The sequence below is a fragment of the Prunus dulcis genome, chromosome 6 (assembly GCF_902201215.1).
Source record: "Prunus dulcis chromosome 6, ALMONDv2, whole genome shotgun sequence".
Taxonomy (NCBI): Eukaryota; Viridiplantae; Streptophyta; class Magnoliopsida; order Rosales; family Rosaceae; genus Prunus; species Prunus dulcis.
In genome coordinates, this window is record NC_047655.1 from 10,708,447 (window position 1) to 10,720,149 (window position 11,703).

The 11,703-nt window shown below is 37.4% G+C and overlaps 1 protein-coding gene and 1 pseudogene across 3 annotated transcripts; one reads left to right on the forward strand and one right to left on the reverse strand.

Moving 5' to 3' along the window:
• Positions 1–3,701: 3,701 nt before the first annotated feature.
• LOC117630262 lies at positions 3,702–4,756 on the forward strand (annotated as a pseudogene).
• Positions 4,757–5,631: 875 nt separating this feature from the next.
• LOC117632313 lies at positions 5,632–7,648 on the reverse strand. Of its 3 annotated transcripts, XM_034365754.1 has the most exons (3): positions 6,968–7,648; positions 6,699–6,765; positions 5,632–5,924 (listed from the first exon to the last, which is right to left on the reverse strand). In XM_034365754.1, exons 1-3 carry the CDS (start codon positions 7,049–7,051, stop codon positions 5,842–5,844), a joined length of 234 nt encoding a protein of 77 aa, XP_034221645.1. In that variant the 5' UTR covers positions 7,052–7,648; the 3' UTR covers positions 5,632–5,841. The 3 variants fall into 3 exon arrangements, 2 of the variants coding, with proteins under 2 accessions (XP_034221645.1, XP_034221644.1); XR_004586459.1 differs by lacking the exon at positions 6,699–6,765; XM_034365753.1 differs by lacking the exon at positions 5,632–5,924 and having other exon boundaries at positions 6,329–6,765.
• Positions 7,649–11,703: the final 4,055 nt, after the last annotated feature.

The window sequence follows — 11,703 nt, forward strand, 5'->3', positions numbered from 1 at the left end:
GAAACAACCAGCAAATTAAAGGACCGTAATTTGTACACAGCCCCTGCAATATATATTTTTTTTTAATAGAACAAGGGATTAGGCGAGATTAGCTCCTCAGTATCGGTCATCGGATGCACAAACATCCACCACCCTCAAAGAGGGGACCAACACATTCTGGGAACCCCCCGCCCGTCCCCTTGATCATATTTTTATTAATAAGAATCATAAAGAAATACAAGAAACAGCACGGGGGACCAAGCCCCCTGCAAAAGATTTTGTTACAACTTTAAAACAGAATCAAAACATAGAGTCTCTATTTGGAGTTGGTGCAATGTGATTATTCATCAGTCAGGATTGCCTCAAATTGTCTTCTTCAGTCGTGTTGATCCCAGATGCTGGCTCTCCCTCAACAGAATTGATCCAGGGAGTACAGTTGAAACTATCATCAAGTCCACCCAATCCTCCAAACACATTGCTTTGTGGATTATCAGCTTGGGTCGCAGTATGCCCGGTGCAGTCAATCGGTAAGGCTGACGTAGAAGCAGTATATATGACCTCATTTTCAGCCCCTTGCATGGTGGTACCCACAGCTACTGGTTCTGGTACATCATCAACGCTTTGTAGGACGAATGGCTCCCACAATCTTTCGTCCCATTCGAAGATACTCAGTTCTTCGCTTGCAAATGACGGTACAAAATCGACACAAGATGTGAGCAATTCTTGTCCCAAATTTTCGTCTTGCACTTGAGCTGCTAATGGTGGACTGTTATCGATCCATGGCTTGAGGCTTTGTGTCACTGGCAGTTCAGCAACGAATGCATAATTTTCTAGTGGTTGTGGCTGTGGATGTGGTGGTGGCAGATTATCAATGCATGGTAGCATGCGTTGTCTTTTCTCTTGTGTGTGGAGGCACAATACTTGTCTTCTGTCCTCCTCCTCTGGTTCTTTTCTTTTCTTTTCGGGTTCCTCCTTTTTCCTGAGTAGACATAGAACATATTTCTTTGCCTGCGAATTGGATAAAGATTTTCTTTCAATAATATATCAAATCCAGAAATTAATCAATACTGAAAAAAAAAAAAAGAGAACAAATATAGATACATGTTGGATGTTCTGCAAACATATCAAACCAGATGAATATAATGACTTCTTTTATATTCCATAAACGATGAGATTTAAATCCCTGAACGTTCAAATCTTCATGATTGTAAATACATGAAATTTTTCTCCAAAGAACAACATAACAAAAACGAAGCAGTGAAATAAATCCAAAGAAAATATAACATAATTCTTGGCATGAACACAAAGATAGAATAAAAGAAACAACATATACTTACTTGTCTGTTGTGTATCAGGGATTGACCAAGTTCGAATTCATTCATGAGCCACTTGCCATGCTCTGCAGACCCCTTATTCTCATAGCGAAACCTCTTTTTGATTCCTATAACATGGTCAGTTCCCGGAGCACATATTTTTTTGCCCCCATCTTCGCCTTTCCAGGTGCCGCCCCCAACAGTTCGGGATACACGCGAGCCATTTGTGGTCTTTGTCTGAAGCTCAGTGAAGAAGTAGAGGTCGTTGCTCATCTTCAAATCGTTTTGTCTTGTTGTTTGGAAGTGATCCCATATCTTCCGAGGTTGGTCACTGTATAGATTGAAGTCAAAAACGACGTGGTTTTCCCCGGGTACCTCCTCAGCGTTTACCTTAGGGCGAAGGTAGTAGAGAAGGAGTTCTTGTTCCGAGGGGCAAAAGTGGTAGCCTGGAGGCACACGATCATAAGCATAACCATCCTCAGCCATATTGGAATCAAGAAGTTGCTTATTTCTTAGGGTTTCCTGGTTTGATATCTTGTTGATAGAAGAAAGTATATAAGAAAGGGCCTGGACGTGAAAGTATAAGTTTCAGGTTTTAGAAACTAATAACTTGGAGAGTGAGTAAGGGTGAACAAGTAGGGTTTGCTTTTCTTATGGGAGGCGAAGTAGGATTTATACAACTTATTAGTCGGGGATGAAATGCTATATATGTAAGAGATAATCTTTATCTGTGGCCAAAAAAAAAAAAAAAAAGAAAAGAAAAGGAAAAAAGGATTAGCATTTATCTATTAAATAATCTTTATCTCTTACATATGCATGTAAGAGATAAAATGCAAATCTTTTTAAATGAGTATTATCATGTTTATTAAAATCACGATTATTACATATAGAATGAGGGATGTTCTCTAGGTTTATTTAATCCAAAAATACAGATTACAAAAGGCTTATGTCTTGTTGATAAGGAGGTTGAAGAGAAGGATGGAAAATAAATTAATATTGAGTAGTTTGGTATCTGATATGTGCTTGAGGTGGGTGTTGGGTTCAAGTCTGGGGTCTATTGAGTCTGGGGGGTTGGGATCTGAGTGGGGGAGGATGCGATGGGCGTGGATGTGGCTAAGGGATGGGGTTTGATGTCAAAGCCTTTTGAGCTATTAAAAAACCGTATATACCCTTCTTGTATCCCTCACATGCCGTTCACATGAAAAAAATTTACATAAAGTAGTGTAACGGTGAGACCAATTCGTCAAATAATAAAGAGGTTGTGGACCATTTGAATGAATAATTTAGTTGAGAAACCAAAATGCAAATCATGTGTAAGTTTGAGGATCAATTGAGTTAAAAACCCTAAACTTTAGGGGGGTGTATTCAATTAGGATTATAAAGCGTTTAAAAAGATTTTAAAAATCCAGATGTATTCAATTTGGATTTATACAAACTTTAAAAGAGGTTTTACAAGTCTGGGTGTATTCAATTCCGACTTGTATAATCTTTTAAAAAGTCCATTCAAATATGGGTGTATTCAATTATGATTATAAAAAAGTTGAATAAAATCTAGGTGTATTCGAAAGGTCATATATTTGGAAGGATTTCATTAAGTGATAAATTTTGTAGGTTTTTAGGGGAGAGCTATAAATAACAAAGACCATAATAAATCCAACCTCCCCCCTCGTATTTTCATCAGACGTTTTTCTCTTGCGCTAGCTTTTCTCTTTGCAACAGAAGATGAACAATTTCCTTCCTCCATCTGTGAAGGTATCCTCCCTATTTTTTCTTTGATCAATACCTCGTTGGGTTTTCTTTTTCCATGATTTTTCTTCATCGTGTTTTTCTGGTTATTAGGTTATAGTTTGGGGTTAGGGTTTATGCTTGTTACTACTTGTTTTTCTTCTGAAATATACAACTTTATAAGAATTGTTCATTGAATCACTAGAATGAAAATTGAAATAATTGACAACCTTTCTATAATCGAACAAAAAAATTGAGACAAATATAGATAAATAGTAAAAAAAAAAAGGAAAAGCCAAAAATTAACTACAACTTTTAAATGTTGTTTTGGAAGCCTAAACGATCTCAAAAGCCTAAAATCCAACATATTTCATAGCAAAGCAGTGTGTTTGACTCGTGGCATCCTTCCTTTTCAGAAATGTATCATACACCCCAATTGGAGTTCGGACGCCAAATCTGTAAATTCCCACTGCATCCTTTTTCCATTCTTCACTCCAATTCTTCTTCAGTCCATTCAGCCATTTGTTCTACATCATTCATGTTTGTATTCAACATAAGATGTGTCGTGTCTGTTAGGATCTATGGTTTTTGATGTACATTTTTCTATAGTGTTTTATGGGTTTTGTATATTTTTTATGTTGTATTTGTGATTGACATGATAAAATTTATAGCTGCACCACTCAAATGGAGTCTAAAAATACACAACAAACAAATGGAAAAGGGAAGAGCAAACAAGATTATAATGCTTGGAGTGTGGAAGATAGTAGAATGTTGTTGCAACTCATGGTTGATGCTGCAAGCCGTGGATGGCGTGATGCTAATGGAATGCTAAGCAAGGCAACTGTAGAAACCAAAATACTCCTCAAGATTAATGAAAAACTTAGGTGTCACAAAACCTATTCTCAATACCAGAGTCGGTTGAAGTACTTTAAAAGAGAATACCAAAAATATTCACAGCTTCTCCGTCAGAGCTCTGGGTTTGGGTGGGATCCAACCACAAAGAAATTCACTGCTCCTGAAGAAGTTTGGAAAGACTACTTTAAGGTTAGGTTATTAAATTTTCTTTAAATGACTTTGTTTGGTAACTTGAATACATAATTTTGTTAAATAATTATTATTTTATTATTTTTGTTATAGTCCTACCCAAAAGACACAAATATTCAAACAAAAACTAGTGAGGACTGTGACGATCTGCAAATTGTAATTGGGAATGCAACTGCTATTTGAAGAAACTCATTACGATTGGGTGATGATACTGATGCAAGAACTTTTAGGGTGGATGATAGACATGTTGGAATAGAGGACTTTGTCTTTGATGATGAAAGTAAAGCTTTTATACCAAATCATAATGAACCACCACACCAAGATCCACCACTCGGACATTCTTCTTCATCCTTACCCTTTCAGGCCACTAATTGTGAAGGTCCCTCAGAAAGCTCAAGCTAGAGGAAAAGAACTAGAACATATTTGGAAGGGAATGTTATCTCAAATGAGACCACCCAGCAAGCTATGGGAAGAATTAGCCTTAGCATTGATTCAATTGCTACCGACTTCCGGGGAGTCCATAACCTATTGGCAAAAAGGGAGAAAGAGAGAGAGCAACAAAGTTATATGTGGGATGCCATTAAGGAGCCCCAAATTTGGATGAACGTGCTCGTTATAAAGCGCTTTCTTTGTTGAATACTAACACAAAAAAGGATGCATTTTTTAAAATGTCTCCTCAAGAGTGCTCAAATTGAATATCCTACAATTTGGAATGAGTTGGTTTTTTGAGAGCTTTTGGGAATGACTAGTTTGTTTGGAATGATTATTCTTGGCCTCGTTTGGTTTGTGTTAAGTACTTGTGTTTATTTGGGGGGTTATGTGTATATATATATATATATATATATTGATACTGTCTAAATAAAATGATAAACAAATTACAAGCATAATTAATAATAGAGTCACAAACAGAATTAATAAACAAATTACAATCAGAATTTATAATAAATTTCAGATTTCCAAAAGAAATAAAGGATTCATAAAAGCAAAATAAGTTGATGAATTCATCATCAACTATGTAATAACCAATAGAGTATTTAAACATAAACAATAATGTTTGATAAACAAAACAAATAGTCCAAATATCATCCAAAAAACAATCCCAAAAAACAACACCACAAGAAAAAAGTCATTTAACAACGTGCATTGTGCGTTGTTGAAGGGTATTAACAACACACGGCGTACATTGTTGAAGCCGATGTCGTTAAAAGATTCAGAACTTTCGACAACACGCTTTGCATGTCGTCATTGATATCAATGCTCGTTGTTAACACCATTAAATGCAACGCGTGCATGTTGTGAAAGAAGTGTACAACAACGTGTTCTGCACGTTGTTGAACACATCATTGACAATGTTCGTATGCACGTTGTTGTTACATTTTTAACAACAGCCTTTGTACGTTGTCATACTAAATATCAATGTTTTATTATTATTTTCAAATTCACCTTATAACAATATAGTTCATCTGTAAAATGAAGCTTCATGATAAGTAAAACTATTTTCTTCTTTCCTAATAATCAATAACACATAATAAAGAACTTTCATTCAAAAATAACTCCACACGTATTACAAAGATTGATAGATTCATTGTCAGAGTTACACTTATCCACATGGAAGTAGAGGGAAACTGTACTATGTCTATAATTATATTTCAAAACCCTTGTCGAACATGATCTAGAAACTTGATAAGTTGGGCTAAAGCTGATGAGCCAATGAATTGGATGTGAAGTGCCTGATTGTTAGAAGAATTCCAAATTCAATATGCTACTGCCAACTTCAGTGTTAGAAGAATCCCAGTTCATATTGTATTCTTGTGCAATTTCCTTCAATCCTAAGCCTGGCCTCTCCAGATGGAACACTCTCAACTGAAATTGAGTGGCAGAAAAAAAATACATTGACAATACAAGTCTATGGAAATGCTTTAGGAACCCACAAACATCATTGTAATGAATAAACTACTCATGCAACTATCTACATGCATCAGTTCTGATACATTAATAAAATCAAGTAGACAAAATTCACCAATATTATACACACAAACACATATATTTATTTCACCAATCCAGAGAAAGATTACTTACCCTATTTAGTATTGAATATTTCTCTTCTTTGTAACATTTATACAAGTAGCTAGAGCACGAAATAAAAAGGGGTACATGAGTATGTTGACAGATAGGCCCTCTGTCCAGAAGACCAACAGACTCCTGTTCTTGTAAGCAATTGTGAAGCTCTGTTTCATCCAGAGAGCAGGTGTGCACAATTTCTTTACAATAAAAGAACATGAACTCAAGACTTAAATGAGAATCTAAAAGTAATGAAAGGAATTGATAAAAGAAACATAGATCCCATGAGAAATTAATAAGGGCAACTTGGATGAATTAAAGCAAACAACAAGTGAAACAAACTTTCGAGACGGACAGAGCTAGTTTTAAACATGAATTCTAAGTTTGTATGGGACTTAATTAATTTGGAGATGATATGTATGTCGGTTTAACTAACAAAAAAAGGACAACCAAAAAGCTGTATCTTGGGTTCTTTTCCCCACATGCATTATAGATGAGCACAGCAAAAACACCTAAATAGACACCTTGTTTTGCTTCTAAAATGAAAGCTTGAGTGTCAAATCAATATGATAATACCATATTCCATGAAAATACCACCACCAGCTGAGCTCCCCTTTCTGTGCACTGCCCAAACCTCTACACCCTATAAACCCAATACCAATCAAATTACATGATCAATTCAGCAGAACAATATATATTAATTAGTAATTAAAGTTCCAAAAATATATATATATATATATATATATATATATTCGAACTACCAATACAAAAGCAAATATATATTCATATCGAACTCAGATTTTTGCTTTTTTTATATGTAAGATTAAACTTTTTACGTGTTCTACCTTATCCTCATTGCGGTAGCCCAAGGAAGCTGCACTTCTCCCCACCACTTGGCCACCAGAAGACAAAGGTTGAACCTTTGGCATTGAAGAGACCTCTTTCGAGGCCTCATGGTCTCATACATAGCCCCAACTTCAAACCTCGGATCTGGAGCTCTGATTGCGTACGGACTCGGGTTTAGGTCCACCACCAAATTATTACCTCCAACATAACCAAACCCAGAACCATTCCCAACCCTCTGACCCATCAAAATACCAAGAACAACAATCAAAGCATACCTTTTACTTTCCCAGAGAACTGAGACCAATATGGATGGAAGGCAGCAGTTTGGGTTTTGGGATTTGGGGGTTTTATTATTTCTCAGTATGACAGACATAAATTGAGGAGAAAGGAAGGAAATTCATATGAAATGGAGCCTGTCAGATGTTGAGAACGAAGAGATAGATGGTTCAGATTCTTCCCCAATTTTGGATAAAGTTTAGTCTAAAATCTTGAGAATATAAAACGGATTGAGAGAGAAAGAGAGAGAGGGTTAAGGCGTGAAGTCTTTGAATGAAGAGGAAGAGGAATTGGGCTCCAGAGATTAGGAGGGGTCGAGACAGAGGACGTAGAGGGTTTGAGAAGAGGGGCGAAACTAGAAAATTAGTGAGAAACAAAAAAGAAAGAGCGGCACCCGAAATTTAAAAAGATTTTGAGAGAGAGACTGAAATTTTTAGCTAAAGAGGGAGGGAGAGTGAGGGAAATTCGGATAGTTTCTGTTTTTTCACGGACATTTTACTTCATTAAAGTGATATAGTTTTCACAACATGCGCTGTGCGTTGTTGAACTCCAAATATAACAACACGCCAGGATGCGTTGTTAAAACATCATCGAAATTCCATTTCAACAACGTGCACTAAATGCGTGTTGTTGAAAGAGATATAACACAACACACATACTCCGCACGTTGTGGAAAGTCTAATTCCACAACGCATAATTTATGCACGTTGTTAATAACGTGTTGTGGCAGAGTATTTGTAGTGAATTTAGGGTTTTCCATTTGGTGGGATCAAAGAGAAGTACGTGAGACAACATGCGATCGAGGTTGTCTCTGATGGTACGTTGGTGTCTACTGTTAACGCAAGTGTCCCTTTTGTCAGTGGAGCATTGCCCAGGTCCTTTAGGAGGTTCTATTTTGTCATGCATCCCAACACTTGGCATCTAGGAACCCATTTTCATCTGGCAATAGATTAATGACAGTGTGTGCTTGCTTCAAAAAGGATATTCAGAGCAGAAATGGACTACACTATTTCAATGGAAATGGATATAGAGTCTTGGCAGTTGTTTTTTGCTTAGAAAATTAGATCCAAACACAAAAGTTCAAGCATTCATTAGGAACCAGCCTTACGCCAATTCGCAGTATGCCCGGTGCAGCCAACTGGTAAGGCTGAATTAGAAGCAGTATAATTGACCCAGAGATGCAGGTTCTGGTACATCATTAATGTTTTCTTCGATGAATTGCTCCCACCCCACCACTTTTCGTCCCACAGCAAGGCATTCAGTTCACTGCTTGCAAATGATGATACACCATTGACACAAGGTGTGAGCAACTCTTATCCCAAATTTTCTGTTTGCAATTGAGTTCCCACTACTACATTTTACAATTTGCGCGACAGAAGAGAATTTCGTTGCGCAAAGTATATTTTAGTCGCACAAATTTCAGCGAGACAGAAACTTCGTTGCTCAAAGATCGTAAAGAAAATTTTGCGCGACCAATTTTTTTCATTGGTTGCGAAAAACTAAGCGACGGTTAACTTTCATTGCACAAAAAGTTTAGGGACGAAACAAATGTTCGTCTCTCAAACCTTTGCGCAACGACAACGAATTCGTTGTGAGTACCTAGAGCAACGGATTATATTCGTCGCGCAATTCGTGTCTCAAACATTTGTGTGATGAAATTGTCTTAGTCGCACATTTATTTTTCGCGAGACAAAAAATTTCGTTGCGCAAAAATAAAATATATATTTTCTAAATTTAGTTTTACATTTTTTTTAATAATTTCGTCGCGCAAAAATAAAATATATTTTATTTAATTTTAATTTTACAATTTAATTACGTTGTAAAAAAAAATGTAATGAAGAGAAATTTTTTTTTAATATAAAATAACATACATGTATGGTACAAGAGAAATTTAAAAAATGTAATTAAGAAAGTAAAAAACTAATCAAATAATGTTCCAAAATTGACTTGGTTGTCTGGCAAATGCGGCTCGGAGGTCTGGACATTGTCGACATGGGGAAAAGTCTAGTGGCCATGATCGGGTTGGAAAGGCTCGGAGGTCGACGAGGGACCAAAATGCGGGATTGAAATACTAGACCAAGCGAGGGACTCTAAAAGCATAGAGACCTGACCCTTAAGCTCAGCCACCGTCGCTGTCAAAGCAGTCATCTCGTTTGACTGCGACGATGAACGGGGTCTAGGTTCCCGACTCAGGGCATTCCCCATCCCTCGACAATATGTCCCCGGCCTCCTCCCGAGAGTCTGATCCAAGGTCTCCGTCAGGATCTGAAACCCCTCATCCTGTGGAGGATCCACACACTCGAGTGGAGTATCGTGAGGAAGTTTGGGAGGCGGACACCTGAAGACCAACTGGCTCCTCTCCACCATCGTCGTCTATTTAACATAACATAAAATATTAATTAAAACATTCATATAATAACCCTGAAACTTGAATATGTAAGATAATAATTAAAATTAAAGAATACTTACATGAAGGGACTCGGCCAACTCATTCTCAGGTCGAACATAAACGTCGCCAAAGACGTCGATCTCCTGGAATTTGGACCTCCCCTTGAATTGAACAAGAGAAAAAAAATGTTAGTACAAAAAAACAAATTAATATTAATGACATATTAAAAATTGAATATAAACATTATTATTACCCACCGTCGTGCGTCCATCCTATATGAGAAGGGCCTGGAACCTGAATGGTGGAGAAGAGTCTTCTTGTTCCTTTTGCCCTTATTTACTTTGGCCTTATTCTGTTATACAAAAAATAAACATATTAGTTGAAATTGAAATGAAATATAAAAAATTAAATAAACATTAGTAAGAAACATGTAATAATTTTGAACTTAATATAAAAAATACCACATAATCGGGCGCCTGAAAAAGACTGCAGAGCCACACCCAACTATCCTGAAGAGCGACTTGCGAATCATGAAATGCCTTAAAATGGTGGTGCAAGTCGCTCTTTCATTGCTTGTGCCTCTCAGCAAAGAGTTTGTTGACATACGCCAATAACTCGTCGTCGAGGTCCTCTAAATTGTAGTTCGTCTGCAATATATTAATTACATACATTAAGTAATAGAAATATATAAAGTTTGAAGGAAAAACAATTAAAAGGTAGGATACATACCAGCAACTGTCCGCGCACCTCCATCCTGATCTCATTAGGCATGACCTTCCAAGACTTCCATTTCATTGGGCAATGGGTCCGAACGACGTGACCAATGTCGTGGGCCAATGAGCTATGCCATTCCGCCTTCGGTGCAACCCGATGCCGCTTGTCATATTCGATGTTGATACGACTATTGGTCACCCAGGTGACCTTCGCCGTCTTCAACTGCCGACAAGGCCCCCAGGTGTTCTTCTTGGCTGCAAAGAAATATGAAATTAACGTTCAATAACAAATTCAACTATAAAATATTGGTCCAAAACAGCTAGAGTTGAAGGAAATATGTACCTGGTTGTCACCCTGACGCACCAGTAGCATCTGTCGATGTGGTGTCAGTGGTGCTGGCGGGGTGGTGACGACGCCTGGCGCTAACAGGTTGCTCCATTGATCACGCGGATGACGTCGACGCAGGGGACAACCCGGGACCAACTAGCAAGTGGTCCATCAGTGCTGGAGCAGTGGCAGCTGAAGGCTGAGCTGGGGGAGGCGAACTCTGTGCAGTCGTCACCGCCTTATGACTTCTAATAAGGTTTGACATCTACAAAATTTCATTAATAAACATACAAATTAATCCAATTTACCAAGATATAATCTAAGCATGTACAATTTCATTAAAAATCTTAACTAATTAATTAAAGCATATCTTGCCCTAGGGTTTCACCTTGTTGCGTACAATTTCGTCGCGCAAGGTATTTTTTCCACCAAAATATTCGCCAACTTGCGCAACGACGAAAGTAAACTGTTGCGCAAGGTAAAAATTTCACAACCTTGCACGACGACGAAAGTGAATTCAGCCAAAATTTTCACCAGCTTGCGCGACGTAAAAATATCCTAGCATCGCGCAATCCCTAAACCCTCAAAAATTATAACAATGTGCGACCTAGGATGCCCAGGCGTTGCTCAAAGTCATTTTGGGCGACGAAATTGTGCGTCCCGCAACATTTTGTGCGACGTATGATGTTCTGGCGTTGCGCAAAGTTTGTGTATTTTTTTCAGGGAGTTTATTTTCCCACTCCCCTTTTCTCCACTTACACTATCTTTTGTTTTTTTTAATACTTTTGGACTCCCCTACAAACTTAAAATGCTGAAATATTTATATGAGAAGAATTCTTTTCCATTCTTTTGATTTTTTCTTTCTTTTCAATCTCTGGCTGTTCGTACTTTCTAAGAAAGTACCCAAACAAAATGAAGGTATGAAATGATCTCATATAAAACAAAGAAAACTCCATTAATGTGAATTTAAAACTCATAGTCTCAAATTAAATTTCATTTTCCGATTCATGTCCACAAGTTCGTAAAAAA